At 32.0% G+C, this 17,997-nt stretch overlaps 5 protein-coding genes across 10 annotated transcripts; 2 read left to right on the top strand and 3 right to left on the bottom strand.

Annotated features, from left to right (window-relative positions):
- Positions 1-49: 49 nt before the first annotated feature.
- Positions 50-1,618, bottom strand: LOC106657954 (glutathione S-transferase-like). 2 transcript variants are annotated; one of them, XM_023463302.1, is made up of 4 exons: positions 1,508-1,618; positions 847-983; positions 604-771; positions 50-525 (listed from the first exon to the last, which is right to left on the bottom strand). In XM_023463302.1, the coding sequence occupies exons 2-4, from the start codon at positions 977-979 to the stop codon at positions 218-220; spliced, it is 609 nt and encodes a 202-aa protein (XP_023319070.1). In that variant the 5' UTR covers positions 980-983; positions 1,508-1,618; the 3' UTR covers positions 50-217. The 2 variants fall into 2 exon arrangements, with proteins under 2 accessions (XP_023319070.1, XP_014235163.1); XM_014379677.2 differs by having other exon boundaries at positions 1,512-1,616.
- Positions 1,619-1,871: 253 nt separating this feature from the next.
- On the top strand, positions 1,872-4,912 carry LOC106657953 (Golgi pH regulator B). The gene is made up of 8 exons (XM_014379676.2): positions 1,872-2,286; positions 2,480-2,643; positions 2,715-2,821; positions 2,914-3,324; positions 3,401-3,582; positions 3,650-3,835; positions 4,173-4,238; positions 4,316-4,912. Exons 1-8 carry the CDS (start codon positions 2,245-2,247, stop codon positions 4,514-4,516), a joined length of 1,359 nt encoding a protein of 452 aa, XP_014235162.1. The 5' UTR covers positions 1,872-2,244; the 3' UTR covers positions 4,517-4,912.
- Positions 4,913-5,358: 446 nt separating this feature from the next.
- Positions 5,359-9,901, bottom strand: LOC106657952 (neutral alpha-glucosidase AB). 3 transcript variants are annotated; one of them, XM_014379673.2, is made up of 10 exons: positions 9,796-9,901; positions 9,232-9,321; positions 8,589-8,999; positions 8,175-8,501; positions 7,842-8,091; positions 7,386-7,763; positions 6,881-7,317; positions 6,067-6,809; positions 5,878-5,995; positions 5,359-5,805 (listed from the first exon to the last, which is right to left on the bottom strand). In XM_014379673.2, the coding sequence occupies exons 1-9, from the start codon at positions 9,810-9,812 to the stop codon at positions 5,883-5,885; spliced, it is 2,766 nt and encodes a 921-aa protein (XP_014235159.1). In that variant the 5' UTR covers positions 9,813-9,901; the 3' UTR covers positions 5,359-5,805; positions 5,878-5,882. The 3 variants fall into 3 exon arrangements, with proteins under 3 accessions (XP_014235159.1, XP_014235161.1, XP_014235160.1); XM_014379675.2 differs by lacking the exon at positions 9,796-9,901 and adding an exon at positions 9,426-9,665; XM_014379674.2 differs by lacking the exon at positions 9,796-9,901 and adding an exon at positions 9,443-9,665.
- A 1,083-nt stretch (positions 9,902-10,984) lies between these two features.
- LOC106657955 (ubiquitin-40S ribosomal protein S27a) lies at positions 10,985-12,590 on the top strand. Of its 2 annotated transcripts, none has more exons than XM_014379678.2 (4): positions 10,985-11,093; positions 11,373-11,471; positions 11,935-12,120; positions 12,395-12,590. In XM_014379678.2, exons 2-4 carry the CDS (start codon positions 11,391-11,393, stop codon positions 12,524-12,526), a joined length of 399 nt encoding a protein of 132 aa, XP_014235164.1. In that variant the 5' UTR covers positions 10,985-11,093; positions 11,373-11,390; the 3' UTR covers positions 12,527-12,590. The 2 variants fall into 2 exon arrangements, with proteins under 2 accessions (XP_014235164.1, XP_014235165.1); XM_014379679.2 differs by lacking the exon at positions 10,985-11,093 and adding an exon at positions 11,142-11,296.
- Positions 12,591-12,769: 179 nt separating this feature from the next.
- On the bottom strand, positions 12,770-17,152 carry LOC106657755. Of its 2 annotated transcripts, XM_014379430.2 has the most exons (6): positions 16,733-17,152; positions 16,391-16,654; positions 15,028-15,127; positions 13,735-13,830; positions 13,494-13,658; positions 12,770-13,426 (listed from the first exon to the last, which is right to left on the bottom strand). In XM_014379430.2, exons 1-6 carry the CDS (start codon positions 17,122-17,124, stop codon positions 13,373-13,375), a joined length of 1,071 nt encoding a protein of 356 aa, XP_014234916.2. In that variant the 5' UTR covers positions 17,125-17,152; the 3' UTR covers positions 12,770-13,372. The 2 variants fall into 2 exon arrangements, with proteins under 2 accessions (XP_014234916.2, XP_023319060.1); XM_023463292.1 differs by having other exon boundaries at positions 12,770-13,658.
- Between the last annotated feature and the right edge of the window lie 845 nt (positions 17,153-17,997).

Here is a 17,997-nt window from a genome sequence, read left to right as displayed (position 1 = left end):
AAAAGTTTTTTTCATTTTTTCAACTTAGAAATAAGTTTATACAAATTAATTTAATATTTAAAAATTTATTTTACTAATAGTGTCAATTCAATATTAATAACTTTTAAAACATTTTTCAAATAGAATTAACAATCTGTTACATTTTATGAGCGCAGCACAATACAAAGATAAAAAATATTAGGAAATGCATATTCATTCAAATTACCAATGAAACGATTTAAAATTCGGATTCTGGGCGTTTGGCAACCCACGCTTTAATCTTAGGCAATTCAAGAACTTTAGTTCTTAAAGCTTTAAGAGTTTCAGCATTTTCAATAATATCATATTTGGCCATGGCATTAAGGTAATCCAAAACTGCAACAAATAGAAGATCAGCCCAGGTGAGTTTACCACCGACCAGGTATCCTCCATTTTTCTTGGCCTGTTCATCAAGGCGGCCAATCATGAATGGAACTGTTTCTTTGGCTGCAGCAAGTTTGGCTGCTTTTGCTTCAGCATTATCTTCATAGTGATGGGCAGCGATCTCTGTACATAAATTTAAATGGTGGATCAGTATATTAGATATAATTAAAGCTTCTTCATAATATTGAAATTTGTACTTACTTCCTCTAATGTCATGAATGGTATCAACAGTAGCATCGATTTCAAGATTCTCCCAGTCATCTTTTCCAGATAAGCCTACTTGCTTGGCCAAGTAACGACAAATAGCAGTTGACTGATTAATAACTTTGCCATCAATTTCAATCAGAGGGACTTGACCAAATGGAGTTTCTGAAAGAAAAATTTAATTGACTTGTGTATCATAAAATAGTATATGAAAAAATAAAGTATATATCGAATACTTACTTGGTTTGATTTTTGGCCAATCTTCTCTGTTGAAACGATCGTCAACAAATTCAATATCGCCATAACTCAAAAGAAATCTGATTGGCTCAGCTAGAGCTTTAACTGGGAAGTATGTAACTTTGTAAGAAGGCATTTTTCTGAAAGTTAAGAAGATTGATGCAATTCAATATTTGACTTTGTTATCTTATCTCATTTCTTGCTATTGGATTTTTACAAGCCCACTTAAAATGTTACCTTGAGAATTTATTAAATTTTATATTAAAATGAACCGTTTATTATTTTTACTTTAAATATACATACTACAAAGAAGTTTTTTTTTCTAAACTGCTCCAAAAAAAATGTTGTTTTTTTTTAATAGTCTTTAGATAAAAGTTAAACACAGCTGTAATTATTTAAATGCTCTAGAATAAGTATTGTTCACTAAATAGGTTTTAAATGAAAAATATTTTATTCGCAGAGTAATCAGATTCATGTAAAATTTCTTACGAAAATAAGCATTATCATTAAAAAAATTGAATTAACGTATATTAGTGTATTAATCAGGCCCTTGACTGAACATTTTTTAATTAAAAGTTCGAACTATAAATGTATAGTTTTGGGAAAAATGATAATGCAACATGTTGAAACGTAGATAAAAAATCAAAATTTGTTCGTCACGAACCTACCTCAATGTTTAGCAAAACGATACTGCTAGTATCAACGTCGACAAAACACTGTGGTTAAGTAGGTAAGCTGTCGGCGCAAACAACGATAACGATAAAAGTCTAGCACTTTCTCTTGCGGCCAGACTGAGCCCCCTATTCAGTATATTTTGCGTGCGTGGATTTTGCCGAGTTGCGTCGTCAGTAAAGCCGGCTCTTAAAAAAAGCCCAGTTGACACTTCATAGTTATCTTAAAGATGTCGCAAATAAGATGATCTAATATGCTTACACCAGCCAATAGGAATACAAACTGTCATGCGACTCCGCCCGTTGCCGGTGAATATCGTTACAGAATAGAACACGAAGTTATCTGCACAAAGTCCTAACAATAACAATCTTAATTCTCAATTCTCAATTTGTCAGACAAGCTTGCTGCCTGTGCCTGCAGCAAATAAATCGTTGGTATCTGATATTTTTGTCTGCTAACTTCACTCGAACTGCAAAGTCCCGGCTCGAGATAAACCGTGTGCTCACAGCGACTTTAAAGTGCATCGGGCATTTAAAATAAAAACTTGTGTACCTGTATGCATTGTACTATCGCTCAGTATTAGCATTGGTCCGCATATCGTTGCATTTTTGTCGTCGTGTTAAAAAAGGCACGCGACCAAAACGCGAAAATGCTCCTTGACGATCGCACGTAACACTCGGTTCATTTCATCGTTATTTTTTTTTCATCATTTAAATAGACTCCCTAGACATGGGATTTATAGAAGATACATGCATCATCCTAATCACGCAAGTATGTTGATGTTAGTTTATGTTAATGCATGTGCTTAAGATTATTGTTCAAACTAAAAATTATTAATATTGTGGATCAAAAGTTTTGCTTTATCAAAGCAACTCTTAATTTGAATAGTCTTATGCATTTGTATCAATTTATTTGTGTTACATCACCAAAAATTTCTTCAGTTTCTTATTTGTGTATTTTATAGATACTTTTCTTTTGCGGAGGATGGGTGTTTTTTGTAAAACAGCTTTTCAAGGATTATGAAGTTCATCATAGATTGGTCCAGTTAATATTTTCAGTTACTTTTTCACTTTCATGTACTATGTTTGAGTTGATAATATTCGAAATTATTGGTGTACTAGAGAGCAGGTAATTTTTTATTAAATTTTTTTTGTATATAAAAAACTATTACAAATCATATTAATAAAAAAACATCATAGTTCTAGGTACTTTCATTGGAATGTGGGTCTTTATTTGCTATTGTTCATGGTTATTGTTTTAATACCATTTTACATAGCATATTTCATTATAAGCAATATCAGAAACTGTAAGTCCTGATAATTTACTCAGAATCTTGAAACAATTAATACCTTTGAACAATTTTAAAAGTATTTTCTTATTTAAACCATTTTTTTACAGTAAAACTTAATCTGATAAGGCCTTTGACTGTGTTGATATACTTGGTTTACTTGTATTTCTTTTGGAAACTTGGAGATCCTTTTCCTCTATTGAGTCCTAAAAAGGGCCTTTTATCAATTGAACAAGGTGTCAGTAGAATAGGTGTTATAGGAGTTACTGTGATGGCTCTTCTCTCAGGATTTGGTGCTGTGAATTATCCATATTCATCCATGGCCTACTTTATGCGTCCTGTATCAGGTGCCGATGTTGCTGCAGTCGAAAGAAGATTACTGCAAACCATGGACATGATAATAGCAAAAAAAAAACGTATTGTACTTGCCAAAAAAGGTGGTTCAAGAAATCTACAGACTGAAACTAGATCTAAATTGTGGGGTATTTTAACTCCTATAGCTTTAAGAGGAAATCAAGATAGTAGGTTTCATAATCAAAAAAAAATTCAATAGCATGTTAAGATTATCATTTTAATTAGTACTTTAATAATCTTCAGATGTGAAAGATATGCAAAACGAAGTTGTAGCTTTGGAAGAATTGTCTAGACAATTATTTTTAGAAGCCCATGATATACAAAATGCTAGAGAACGATTAGAATGGTCACAGACGTGGCGTGGAAAATATTTTAACTTTCTAGGATATTTTTTTTCAGTTTATTGTTTGTGGAAAATAGTTATTGTAAGTACTATTCACAAATCTTGTTTAATGAATAGCAGCTTAATAAGAATTTTATTTTATGTTATAGTCAACAATAAACATCATTTTTGATAGAGTTGGTAAAAAAGACCCTGTCACCAGAGGAATGGAAATAGCCGTTCATTGGATGGGATTTAATATTGATGTCACATTTTGGTCACAACACATATCATTTTATCTTGTTGGTTGCATTGTTGTGACATCAATCAGGGGTTTATTATTAACTCTTACAAAGGTATATTGAAAGTTATAACATTATTTGTTATAATGATTTTCACATATTTATTAGACTGGTTTAAAAAAAATTGAGGGTCTTTAAAAATTCGATTTACGTATCTTAATGTCTTAAATATCATGAAAAATGAAGACCCTGAAAGTTTCAGATTTTGATATTAATTTTAAGAAGTCGTTCAACGAATATTTCGATTTTTTATTAGCAGAAACTTGCAGGGTCTTCATTTTTGAAGACATTTAAGACATATAGAAAAATGAATCGAGCTTTTGATAATCTTCGATTTCTTTAAACCAGTCTAATAATCATGCTCATTGGTAACCAAATTTATTAATTTCAGTTTTTCTATGCAATATCAAGCAGCAAATCATCCAACATTATCGTACTTGCGTTAGCTCAAATAATGGTAAGATGAAATTACTTTTTGATCATTTCTATTGTTTACTTATAATACAATTTAGTCATTGAATATTATTTTTCTAGGGCATGTATTTTGTCTCTTCTGTTCTATTAATGCGTATGAATATGCCAGCTGAATATCGCATTATAATTACACAAGTATTAGGTGATTTACAATTCAATTTTTATCATCGCTGGTTCGACGTGATTTTTCTTGTATCTGCCCTTTCGTCCCTTGGATTTATTTACTTAGCGCACAAGCAAGCTCCTAAGGAGGGCTCGTGATACATAACTTTAATGAATTTTCAAAAAAATGTCATAACTACGTCAGATTTTAAAATGAAAAAAAAATATTCTGTACATTCCATGTCAAATAATCCCCTTGCGAAAATTTTTTTACTTGTATAAAAATTAGTTTATTAAAATATTGCAATTTTAGCTTTTAAAAAGTCAAACGAATTCTTAGATAATTATATCATATATAATGTCCTTGTTTATATACTTAATCCAAGAGCGAATGTCGAGCTACGAATGAGAAGTATGACAGACGAGCTACAATACTCACGCTTCTCATGTATACGAGAATCGCGAATTCCGAGACCCGCAAAATATTTGTATAATATTAATTAATCATGAAAATTATGATTTTTATAAAATAAACTTTGGGAGAAAGACATTTTTTCAATAATTGTATTTATTGGTAATATTTTAGTTTTTTAATCAGAAGTACATGTCATTAATGTTTTTATAATGTTAACACATAATAATTGTAACCAACAACTCACACTTCACATTGTTATTATAACGTTGTTATTATCTCGTTCAAACATAAACTAAATGAAAAAGCATATGTATTATATAAATTGAAAATCCCAATGTATGCACAACTCAAAAATACAAATCAAAAAAATTGAAGGTGCGACTTTAGTTTATCTTATTATAATAGAAAGTATAATAAAAATTATTGATTCCGCACAATTGAATAACATTCACATCATCAAAAAAGTTACAAAAAAAGAGAAAGCAACTCACATTGAAAATACTATAAAGTAATTCATAAAATTATGTAATTAAATTTATAAATCTATTTTCATTCAATGGCCCATGATAAAAATAAAAATTATCTTTCATGATGAAGTTCATGCATTACACTTACAAACATAAAATTCTATTCCAGTTTTACTTTAAAAATCTCTATAAGATGATCACCTTGAATGAAATTCATTTTAACGAATTACTTCTGTATAAATTAAATTAACATACATGCTTCTTGTCATTTACTCTTATTGCAATTAAGTCATCAATCATAATCACTTCATATTAAACGTGATAATTCATACTCTAATCACAGATGAATGTTATAAATATTAAAAGGCATATAACTCACAATCATTTGCCATGTTTTTGTGGGCTATGCATAAGTCGATAAACGTATCATATAACTATTTTTTCTTCAATTTGATGAAAAAAATTTAGTTTTATATCAAAAGTCTACTCCTTGTTATTGTTAACATACGGCTTGATGTTTTATAATGTTAACAGTGGCATAAACTATTTTGAATCGACTTAATTTTCTGAAAATTAAAAATAAAGTAAAAGTTATCATTGTTATTACGTATTTTAAATTATTTCAATCTTATTTTTACCTTATTTATTGTTTAGTGGAACCTTGGATCAATTCTATTGTCCATTCTTCACCCATATTTACACCAGGTTTACGAATAGTAAGAACGTTGTTAGAACTGTACGTTGTTTCCAAATCAACTGGAAAAAAATATTGTTAATTTTTTGTAATTTAAGGAAGGATACGTTAAATCATTGTATAAATATCTTACTTTTAGAATTGAGTACAGCCTTTACAATCCCTTGAGGTGGATTGGCAATATCAACCCGTTCAAGCCAACTCTTAGTCGTGTAAGTGGCTAATTTTTGCAGTTTCGTAGAAGTCAACTTCTTGTTTCCAAGTTTAAATCCAAGATGCAAGTACTTTCCATGTCTATATTCAAAACTGGCTTCGTCGTCGATGTACAGCTTACCTTCAGCAGTTCCTTGGTCATTGGCTACAGCTATCAGGGTATAAGGATCATTTTTCATTGCTACCGAGCTACGTCGGATACGCATTTTGCGAGGAACTATAGAACCAGCACGTTGGAATACTGGAATTCGGTGTAAGGTCACAGGAATATTAACCTTTGATGTCTCTCCAAATCTTTGCATCGTGTCTATGTCATACCAGGCTACCTTGCCTTCGCCAGGGAAGTAAACCGTAACTTCTGAGGCAGATGGTTGAAATACTGGTTTTACAAGTATTGAATCACCCAGTAACAAGGCGTCATCAATAGCAAATGCTTCAGCTTCATGAGAATAATGGGCCCAGATAGGTCTGATTACTGGTGAACCATTAACTTCATGTTCACGGAACAAGGTGTACCAAAGTGGCAAGTATGAGTATCTAATTCTTAAAGCTTCGCGCGTCAAACTAACGATTTCATCGCCAAAAGTCCATGGTTCACGACGCTTCGTCTCAATATGCGAGTGTTGACGGAAAAATGGCAACCAAGCACCAGCTTGATACCATCTACAAATGATAAGTAATAATTAAATTAAAAATTTTATAAAATGAGTAATTAAAAAAATAAGATGAATTACCGAACTAGAAGCTCAGAGTCAGGATTTTTGAAGAATCCTCCAACATCAGCACCACAGAAGGATATACCACTAATAGCTAAACTTAAACACATGGGATAGGATATCCTCAGATGCTCCCATTCACCTGTATTGTCACCAGTCCATACCGCTGCGTATCTTTGCGATCCAGCAAAGAATGATCGAGAGAGTATAAAAGGCCTTAAGCTTCCACCTGATCGACGGAATAAGGCGTCATATGTACCGATCGTATACACCATGCCATTGATGTTGTGAACATCACGGTGCTCCCAACCACCATAGTGTACCAAATCTTTAGGCATAGTAACTTCTGGACCGTTGAATACTGATGGTTCATTCATATCGTTCCAAATATGCACATCGTTTGTTGTGCCTTCAAAACGCGACAGATCATAAAGACCCATGTAGTACTCACGTACCTGTAATAAACGATTAAGTTTTGATAAAGTGAATCATTTTGATCAAATTAATATGTACACAAACACACTTTAGGATCAAAGAAATCGAGATATGAAGAGGAACCAGGCCAACACCATCCTTCATAGTCTTTTCCATCTCGATGCTTTACATAGTATCCATTATTGGTGGCGTCATTGTGAACAAAGTAACTGGAATCACGTTTTATGTGTGGATCGATGATGACAACAAGTTTACGTCCTTTAGTCGTCAAATTCTTTACCATTTCCAATGGATTTGGGAATTTGCGCTTATCCCATGTGAAGTATTTTTTGCTATCGGTGTACTCAATGTCAAGCCACATCACATCCATTGGTAAATCATGTTTATCAAAATTATCTGCAATTTGTTGTACATCTTCTTGATCATTGTAGTTCCAACGCGATTGGTGATAAGCAAGTGAAAAAATCTGTGATCAAAAAAATGTTCATTATTAAAATTTTCACGCTTATGCTTTTTACAATCATAACTAAAAGAAATTAGTTACTGGTGGTAAATTAGCCGTGCCAGTAAGTCCAGCATATTGTTGAAAAACATCCATAGGTTCCGGACCCATTAAGAAAAAGACATCAATTATGCCAGATTCCGACATGAAATGTGCATCAACTTGAGATTGTTTAACTGTTCCAGACATGAAATTCACAATACTCTCCACTACATTGTTGTCTGCACTTGAAACAATGTCAACCCATGTTTCAGCAGCATTCAGCCAAAAAACTCCTGATGTTTTTTCTTTTCTAAAATCATAAATTATCTTCATGATATTTTTGAAGAATTCTACAATAACAGAGAACTTTGAATAGAGATTATAAAATCTTACCCATGAGCATAAAGTACAGGAACTGCACCATACAAGGCCATTCTTTCATTGACTTCATATTCAAATACATCTAAGTTATAGAGCCTATAAGGTTCAGATCCTTTAGTAGATTTAAGAGCTAAGCTATCAGCATGTTCAGGAATACCATAAACATGTTCAGCTCCTGGAAAACTGAAATCCATTGCAACAGCTTCCGGGCCAAAAGGTTTGGAATCTTGATGGCTTTTGAAATTCTCTTCCCAAGCACCAGGATCACTTTCAGCACCATCTCCAATGGGTTCTGATGGTTGCTCAACTTTATCCAAATTTTCTTGGTTTTCAGAATTCCTAAATTAATGAAAAAAATATTATTATGTCTGATAACACAGAATAAAAGTTTTATATTAAATTATTATTCTAAATATAAGTACTCACTGCACTGATTTAGTTCGCAAGTGTTCAAATCTCATAAGGCCTCTAGCATTAGTTGATATAACCAACTTATCTCCAGAATAAAGATCAACTTTGAATGGAGAATATTGCAAAACAGCTTTGTTAGGACCATTTTTGACAGTAATTTGAGTAGTTGTTTTTTCAACTACTTCTAATTTAGTTATTTGTGGATGATCTTGTAAGGCATATTCAACTTCATATCTGGGATGTAGTGGGTTTTTCTCATTGATACGTAATCTGAACAAATCTCTTTTCAAAGCTGTCAAATCCAAAATATAATGAATTTCTGTGTTTTTATTGAGAAGTTCAGCAGATAAAGAAGATTCATTTTGTGATAAAGTGTCTGGTAACAAAACATAGGGAGTCTTTCCTGCTTCCACTTTACGACATCGCCTAAAATAGAATACAATTTTTAATCATCAATGTTGAAGGCAAATAGTACTCATCCCATATTATGAATTAGTATTCAATGCTAGTTTTATCAGTAAAAACTTTTTTATAAACATGATTGATATCACATAATGTCATAATAACCTGTCATGTTTAAATCCAGCGATGAATACATCATGCAACATTATTCACTCTTTTCTTAAAATATGATTAAAAAACTGTTCATTATACTTACCTACAAAAACTACTTTGCTCGCAGGTTTTGAAATTTTCTCTTGGTACTGCACCAACCATGAAGATGAGCACGAGCAACGGGATACCCAATCTAAGATTTACGAAATAATTAATCATTATTCAGTATTGCATTGATTATTTTGCGATGATGCTTCAATAATAACGAGCGTTTTAATGATAAATGTTAATTCATACGATATGAAAGCGCGTACACAATAGGCACCGGTTAATGCGAACACGCATACGCAAACATCAAAATGACACGTAAGTACAGCCAAACGCTTTAATAAACAAGTAGTTTTCTTTAAACAAAAAGGGCACTATAAAATGTTACACTAATTCATGAATGAATTTGAGTGACAAGCAGCAAACAGCAAAATTTATTTGTGTCTCCAAAACGAAGGAGCGATCTTCGTCGAGGACGAATAATTTCAATCATTCGCGGCGCGCAGGGTTAGAGTTCACTTTTCAAAAGCAAAATAAAACAGACGGAAGTGTTATTATGTATAATATTATATTATATATATATATATATATATACATATGTATATATAATATTACTCACCGCACGTACGAGGCCATCTTGATAGATGCTCCGCGACAACTGATCGCGAAATCTAATTTCCAACTTGAGTGAGAATGAACCGATGAGCTTTTTGTCAATTGCCACGCGCGATTCAAGCGCGCGTTCGTCGTTCATCGAATGATTTGTAAATGAATTTATCAGTATTTTTATTTTGATTATTCCACATAATTTTCAATGGAATGCGTTTGAATGCTCAGTTTTGACTTATATTGCGTATCAATCATGTTGGTCATTTAAATGGAAGTAATTATCAATAGAAATGTTGAAAAACTATAAATGTTTTCAACATTACTTTTAATTATTTTTACTATCCTCGCGCACTTAATTTTAGTTGACTAAAAAATTAATATAACTGCTAGTTTATAAAGCAATTAAATTTTGTAATGCTATTGTATTTATAATTATAGTATATAAAATGAATGCACAACGTTGTATTTTTCAAGAGCAAAGTGGATATTTGTTTTATGTATACGATCTTATGAAAATTTAAAAATTTTAATCAGATCTTATAGGAATGGATTTTAAAAACATCCACATTTAAAAAATTTGAAATTATGCCCAAGTGTGGTTTTTGTTGGTAAAAATCTTCTCAGGCAGTGTGAATTTTTAGTTCTCAAAGCTTCCAAAAAAATAATTTCAAATACTCACACTGCGCGATTTCGATTTCTATCCGGCGTTTCATTGGACAGAATTACCACTTACTTAGTGTATGTAAAGTGAATTGGCGCTTGAGGAATAGTGTTTACAAAATACACGTAGTTTCCGACTATCCCTATATGCGCCTTTCCCGTGTATTTTGTATATCTGTACATTGTGAACACATTTCTCTCATAGTCCAGATATTATAGCGGCATCTGTATTTTTGTCTCTCTTTAGCTTGTTCAGTGACTATAATAAACTAGACTAGAAGTGTGAAAAAACGTGATGATGTGGCGGAAGTTCCTTAATTTAACGCTGGTGGCGGGCATATGATTTTATTCTTTGTTAAGGTATAAAAAATTATATGCATTGATTCTTTATAATACAATGTATTAATTTTAAGACAGGGACACTATCTACAACTCTAATTCACCCTTTAATGATTATTATTAATAAAATAGGTTCAAAAGTAATTTTAATCTGGCTACCAGCATGTTTCAGATTCATGGCATCGGGGGCGCCACTTCCGACAGTTTTATGTCATAGCCTGCGCATTAATCCGTGCGTAGTTCACGTCTCTCTAACTCAGCGGCCTCTTCTCATGAGCTGAACTCTTTTTCGATATATATCTGTCTGAGGTAGGAGCTCATAATCAAGCTTATTGTATATTTATCAAATTATTTAGTAGATCCGGATTTACGTTAATAGTACCATAACATTCAGATGTAAAATTAATACATGTTCTATAATTTCAAAGATGCCAAAATATTTCATGTTGTATTGCTAAACTAATTTTACATTTTGCCAACCGCGCACGTGCTGGCCGTTGAATTCGGATCTTGTGATTTTCCTCCAAAGCCTTTGAATATATTTGTTGAAATAAGACTTGTTTTTCTAATAATTTTTCATTTTTATAGATAATAAATCCGACCAAAATGCAGATTCACATTCGTGGATATAAGGATGAAACCACCATCTTTGAAGTTGAGCCAACTTCAACAATTGGTGATATTAAGGTTAGTTGATATGATTCTTAAACGTTTTTTACTAATAATTCTAAAACTTACCTCTCGTGATAAACTCAAACGAGAATTCATTCCAATTGAATTAATTTGAACAACAATTAATTGTTAGTGTTTTAAACCATTTTTTGTACTATACATTTTATCATTCAACCTATTCATTTTTGCCACTATCTATTGATAACGTTAAACCTGTAATTCTGTTTGTAATCTTTAATTCATTGTTAGATGAATTAAAAACTACTTATAAATATGCATTAAATGATAAACTGACAATTGTATACATTAACAGTGTCAGTACGAGCAATAATGCTAAAGTAATTAAAATCTCAGGGAGCCAAGTACTTTACTGTAATACTTGTCTTTTCATAGATTTTGAACATTTTTTTTTCAAGTAAAATTTTATCATTTTCTTCTTTTTTCTAGAAAATTACTAATGTTTAATATTCTATTATAGGCAAGGCTTCAGGTAGAAGATAATACAGATTTTAATCTGTATGCCGCCAATGAAGTCTTAACTGACGAGACTTTGGTCAGCGATTTAGGTGACAAGACAACTTTGGAGTTTGTTGTCGGTCTTCTTGGAGGTAAAGTTCACGGCTCATTGGCCCGTGCTGGAAAAGTCAAAGGACAGACTCCCAAGGTAATTTTATTAAAATACTAATCTTTATCACTTTAAAACGTATACTTCAACATAAACAAAATGCATCAATTGATCTGAACTCTAGTCATTTAAGTGGACTAGTAGTAAAGTAATGGTGCAATAAAAAAAGACAGATTAAAGTGAAGTAACATTTTTTCAATGGATTTTACTTTTCATTCACCTGTTACATTTAATAATTGGTCAAATATTTAATTTCCTGTAATGTAATAATTTGAATACAAGAGCTAAAATTGAACTTTGTTTATAATTTCAGGTTGAAAAACAAGAAAAGAGGAAGAAGAAAACTGGCCGTGCTAAACGCAGGATCCAATACAACAGACGATTTGTTAATGTTGTTCAGACTTTCGGACGCAGACGTGGACCAAACGCCAATCCTAATTCATAAATGGATTAAATATTGTAACATCTTTACACAATTTTATTTATTAATAAAAAATATGTAACTCATATTCAAGTCTAAAACTCATTTACTGTCATCCGAATACTAAGTATCTTGTGTGCATTGTAAACTTGTTCGAATTTTGATTTTTAAAATGCAAAAATAAGGATTTTTTTTTACATATATTGTAAGAACAACTGTGCAATTGAAAAGTTTTCCTTAGTTTCTTTTGGTTCTGTAATTATTCTTTTGATTTATAATGTGCAGGTTTTACGAAGTCATGTTCATTAGAATGAATAATATAGAAATTTAAATCTCTTATTGAATTTTGAGATGAAAAATTCACTCATCTCTGTTCACTTTTTTCGTAAGATTAAAATGACTTACGATTGCTCATTAATTATGATTATCGTACTACCTTGATACAAAATTTTTATATTCTGCAAAAGGGCTCAAAGAAAATTGTATGCAAACTTAGTTTGCATCGAAATCAGTTATGAAAGCTTATAGACATTCAATGCACTTTAGTTCTTTTTGTTGTCGATCGATGTAAAAATTGCAGTTTAATATTTATCCCATGAATACTAAAATAATTTGTGTATCATCTCAATGAACAATTTTAGCAGGTTGGGAGCAGTGAGCGAAATATGACTTGTACAGTTAATATTATACGTTTCGAATTTTAAATTAGAAATGTTCACTTAAATGAACACCTAAATATTTTCTTAAACAACATCTAACAATTTATGATGAAAATTTAATGAAGGGCAATTAATCAAATAATCTCATGCATGTGAAATTCTAATTGTTTTATAACTAAAAATATAAATATTATGTTTAATATATATATTTTTACGAAATAAAACTTCGAGCAACTGTAAACATAGAAACCGCATTGGTTGTCATCTGAAAAGAATTGAGTATAAGCGTTAAATTTTTCAACAGTTTTGATGGAAAAGAGAAAAATGTTAACCTTTCCGAACGTTTCCATAGAGAGCTTTATGTAGCCACCCGCTGTCAATTGCACTGGTTTGCAATGTGCTCGTAGCATCATAATTTGTAATATTTTGTTTGCTTGATGATTGTAAGTCGAATGGCCTAAAGTCGCAAAATACGCAGCATTTCCTATCGCCTTTGTCTTATAAAAATATGTAAATATTTTGCAGTTTATTCATAAGAAAATACTTTAATTTAACAAAAAACAATTATGTTACCTCGTGCAGCAAGTGATCGGGAGCCCACTGACTCAGATAAAGTTGCATAAAGTGCATTGCTAGTAATGATGAATATTGAAAAAAATATTCAATATTCTTTGCTCATGAAAAAATAAAAATTTTATTTTATATAATTAAATTTGTTATAAATTATATTGTTTATTGTGTCTTCTATTATTTTTCCATAATCTCCAAATGTTTTTTGGATGTTTTCTCATCAGGAACAAGCCTCAAATAGTACTTTGATGGGTCCAAATCAATAAGTTTCTAATCCCCCAAAGGGCTTGAACTTCCCATTTAAATAACATGAGAAAAAATCGTTTTTCAGCAAATAAGTTTCCAAATGCACCTGAGATAATATATAACTACGAAAATTTGTTTTTCTATGTAACGAAGAAAGTATTGTTAAAGTTTGGCAATGGTTGAACGTTTTTTTTTTATTTTTACACTTAAAACCGAAGATTTAAAAATTGTTTTGAAAACCTCGTTTTTTGTGTAAAATTAAGTATAACTTTCAGCTTATTCATTTTTCGAAAATCTGATGTCGTATTCAAAAAGATTATTAAAATTTACTTTTAAATTCCTGTTAAAAATGTTGGCTAGATTTTATTTCCAAATCGAGCACGAACCTGGCTGGAATCGAGCTGAAATCGCTGGGATTTTTGTTCAATTTTCGAATAACTTTAAGATACTATTTTTAAATATATGAAAAACATTTGAGATCCTCGATTTAAAGCGTGAAAATCTTAAAAAAAAAGACAAAAAAATAAACAACTATCGTCCGTCAAAAGTTACAATTATATTTTCTTTATTACCTAGAACTATAAATTTTTTGAGTCATAGCCATATTCTATAACATAATTCCAGGTGCATCTCATCGCAGAAACTCATCGCTGAAGGACGATTTTCCCTTGTTATTCGAATGCGAAGTTCAAGGCCTTTGAGGCCTTTGAGAATATTGACCGGGGCGCTACAAAGTATTAGAGACTTATTTTCATAAAAAAAAACTGTAGAAAAAACTTTAAGATATCGCGAAAAAATGAGTTTGGGAAATAACGAATTAATATATCACTGCCCTAGGCCACAAAAAACAAAAAAGTCCCAGGGTACGTTTAATTATAAACAGCTGAGGCCGATGAACACGTACCCTGGAGCTTTCTTTTTTCACGGCATAGGCCTGTCTTCATACCCAGCAGTCCGAAAATAGCTTTTCTCGCTTTGCGCTGCGGCAGGGAAATAGTCACTTTTGGGCTACTGGTATGAAAACTCTAATTTACTGTGTAACATACGTACCTGTAGAATTTGTATACCGATCAGAGACATATTATAAACATTGCATATCATGATGACCATATGAAAAGATCGCATGTGATTTTCGATGTCTTGACAATAGCTAAAATTCATAGAATTATCTAAATACTAATTTTCATTACTATAAAAAGAAATACGATTTTTTCAAACACGACATAAGAAAACTGAAATTTTTCAGTTACGATATTTTCTTACCCTTTTAACGAATTTTCCAAAATTAGAAAATTTTTTTGATTTTTTAGTACAGTTTAGTATGTAAGATATTTTCTTACTTTTTCATAAATGAAAAATGTAATAAAACTAAAATATGTCAATATCTATACTAAATGCTTGCCTATTAAGTATTAGGAAGAGAATTTCGCCCAACACCCATGAATGACTTTTATTTATTTTTTTTTTTATTTATATTTTATTTATTTTTTCATTTTTTGATAATTTATGTTTTTTTCTCCCTCCTAGAGAAGCTCTGTGATAGGCCCCAAAACGAGTTTTCAAACCAGACGTCGTAGGACAATTTGGTTCACATTGACTTCTCAATAAAAAGCTGTATGAGTGCTTGTGTGTGTGTGTTTTTTATTGAGTTCATTAGCCATGCAGTGCATATTTACATAGCTGAATGAATAGTTGACCGCAGATATAGGTGGACCAGTGATATACCCTAAATACGTGCTGTGAATACTACACCAGTAACGTTGTTAGATATTACTGCCTTTCCTTTCCACTTTCAGGTGATTTGTGTTCAGAAACCAGAAATTTCAGTAGCTGATTTCTCGTCGTTGTTGGTCTTGCGGGTCTCCTGATTCTTGTCTCGAGTCTGAAGATGACTGCTTGCGTGTATAAGGAAATCGCGTTCCATTTTCCTGAGTCTTCCAGCATGAGCCAGACAATGTTCTCCTGCTCGATCCGATCGTTGAGATAAGTCCGGAGTCCTTCTCTTTCGTTGTCGAAACGCGGGCAATAAATTTTAGGGAAGCAAACCGGGCACCGTGCGCTAAAGTTGTGTGTGTTTTTTACATTGTGTTGATCAGAAATTGAATCTGTTTTATAAACGAAAAATTTATTCAAATTCATGGTGAACTTTAGTTGAAAAATTACATGTTTCACCTGTCGCAGAGCTTCTTTTAGGAGAAATTAGTAACCCATAAAATTTTTTATTCTGATAAGTGCGCGATAGAGATGAGAAATAATTATCTCCAAAAAAAAAGTAACAAAAACTATATTTAACTTGAGTCCTTAACGCCAAAAAATATATATTCAATTAGTCAAGCCACGTGTTAGCGATTTTTGGTTCGTAGCATGTTTACAGACGTGTTAATATGTAATTTATTAGCCGTAAAAAACTGACCTCATGATTTCCCGATGAAATTTGGCGCACTCGATGACATCTCCGTAGATCAGCTGATTGTTGACTTTCGTCGATTTATCATCTTTGTGAGCCATGTTTAACAGTCGATTCTTCAAAGTAACTGAATAACCACAAGCAAGCATAATGAGAAATGGAGCAATAGTATCTATTCCGGCTAAAATAATCGCCGTGTAACAAAGGATAAGACCCTGTATGCCAGAAATTATGGAAAAATCTGGATCTTCTTGAACATCGTAGTAATATCTAATTTTTGTCGAATTTAAAGTTTAGCAAAATAAATGTATAAGTAGTGTATAAAAGCTGTATCATGCGCGTGCTTACGAGTAAGGCAACTTCCGACGTGCTGTACCATTGATTCTGTCGGGGGCTAAATGAGTGAGTTGCGATCCGGCTACGAACAGAACAATTACCAAGTAAGATATAACAAGGGAAAAATTTCTGTAAAAGTAAACTCTTCGCTCGAACGGCCTCACGTAAGACCAAACTTCGTTCGACTTCAATCTGGTCCACAATCGCTGACACTTATCCATCAAGCGAGCGATGTTTTGCCGCTGTAACATAAACATGAGGTAGCGTATACAGATATTCTCGATAAGCATCAGCTGGCACACATATTCCGTGTTCAATCGCTTGTCGCGGATGAGATTCACCCCGTCAACCAGGTACATGCTGTTGTAAGCCAATACCGAGACCTGGAATTGAACCAAGAGCATTTTTCGAATGAAAAGATAGAATTTTTTACGATTATGAGTATCAGGCAGGATGCCGATAAGTCGGTAAAGGCCCAAATGAGCTGAGCATAATTTTTCAAAGCTCCTCGACTCAATATCCATTATTACTGTTTCTCGTTCGGTGTATATTAAGCTAGCTGGTCAACGAGTACTAAATGGTTCCAACATCTCCATGAGCTATGCTTTATTTTTATTTTTCTTTCAACGACAGAGAGCTTAAATTTTTAACGCAGTTGTAGACCCACTCCGTTGAAGTTTGATTAATTTTATCGGGTTTTCGAAGCAAACAATTTCCCTCGCATTCTTTATGAGGGTGTAAAGCTTCGATGTAATTTGTATCGTTTGCAGAATTAGCATCTTCATTAAAATTGAATCTACAACTCGTTTACGATAAGTTCATCTGCATGGACGTACATTTAACTTTCTAAATTTGTACTATCGTCACATTCGATTAATTTGAACAATAGTTAAATTCACCGAATAAGTCATCAAAACTTTTTCATTTATGGTAATACTTTCGTACAATCTCAACAATAATTAATAGTTTTTAGAATTATGTTTGGAAAATTGGCCCATTTTTTATTGAAAAAATACATACAGATCTTTCATCAGCAATTAAATAAAGTAAACTTCATGAATAGTAATATGTCTCTTAAAATTAAGGTAATAAGTCACAGACTAGTCTGATATAAAAACAACATGTTTACTTGGACAATTATATTAAAAAATGTGTTGATTAAATTATTATTATGCTATGAAATTCGATTAGTTTTTTTATAACATTGAACATTGGATTAGGTCATGATGAATAATTAATAAAATATTTTAGTTCTTTGATCTGGAGAACAAAATTTA

Source organism: Trichogramma pretiosum, unplaced genomic scaffold (genome assembly GCF_000599845.2).
Source record: "Trichogramma pretiosum strain Unisexual culture from Peru unplaced genomic scaffold, Tpre_2.0 scaffold84, whole genome shotgun sequence".
NCBI lineage: Eukaryota > Metazoa > Arthropoda > Insecta > Hymenoptera > Trichogrammatidae > Trichogramma > Trichogramma pretiosum.
This window is presented reverse-complemented; position numbering and strand designations above follow the sequence as displayed.

Excerpts from the sequence above, each read along its gene's own strand:
- LOC106657954 (XM_023463302.1), bottom strand. The coding sequence starts at position 979 with ATGCCTTCTTACAAAGTTACATACTTCCCAGTTAAAGCTCTAGCTGAG. Across the intron at positions 772-846 it reads TTGGCCAAAAATCAAACCAA|AAACTCCATTTGGTCAAGTC; the intron begins GTAAGTATTCGA and ends TTTTTCTTTCAG. Across the intron at positions 526-603 it reads CATTCATGACATTAGAGGAA|AGATCGCTGCCCATCACTAT; the intron begins GTAAGTACAAAT and ends ATTTATGTACAG.
- LOC106657953 (XM_014379676.2), top strand. The coding sequence starts at position 2,245 with ATGGGATTTATAGAAGATACATGCATCATCCTAATCACGCAA. Across the intron at positions 2,644-2,714 it reads ATTGGTGTACTAGAGAGCAG|TTCTAGGTACTTTCATTGGA; the intron begins GTAATTTTTTAT and ends AAAACATCATAG. Across the intron at positions 3,325-3,400 it reads TTTAAGAGGAAATCAAGATA|ATGTGAAAGATATGCAAAAC; the intron begins GTAGGTTTCATA and ends AATAATCTTCAG.
- LOC106657952 (XM_014379673.2), bottom strand. Across the intron at positions 8,092-8,174 it reads CCTGTACTTTATGCTCATGG|AAAAGAAAAAACATCAGGAG; the intron begins GTAAGATTTTAT and ends TTATGATTTTAG. Across the intron at positions 7,764-7,841 it reads GCACGGCTAATTTACCACCA|ATTTTTTCACTTGCTTATCA; the intron begins GTAACTAATTTC and ends TTTTGATCACAG.
- LOC106657955 (XM_014379678.2), top strand. The coding sequence starts at position 11,391 with ATGCAGATTCACATTCGTGGATATAAGGATGAAACCACCATCTTTGAA. Across the intron at positions 11,472-11,934 it reads CAACAATTGGTGATATTAAG|GCAAGGCTTCAGGTAGAAGA; the intron begins GTTAGTTGATAT and ends ATTCTATTATAG. Across the intron at positions 12,121-12,394 it reads TCAAAGGACAGACTCCCAAG|GTTGAAAAACAAGAAAAGAG; the intron begins GTAATTTTATTA and ends TTATAATTTCAG.
- LOC106657755 (XM_023463292.1), bottom strand. The coding sequence starts at position 17,124 with ATGCTCTTGGTTCAATTCCAGGTCTCGGTATTGGCTTACAACAGCATG. Across the intron at positions 16,655-16,732 it reads CGTCGGAAGTTGCCTTACTC|ATATTACTACGATGTTCAAG; the intron begins GTAAGCACGCGC and ends GACAAAAATTAG. Across the intron at positions 15,128-16,390 it reads TTTCATCGGGAAATCATGAG|CTATTGTCAAGACATCGAAA; the intron begins GTCAGTTTTTTA and ends TATGAATTTTAG.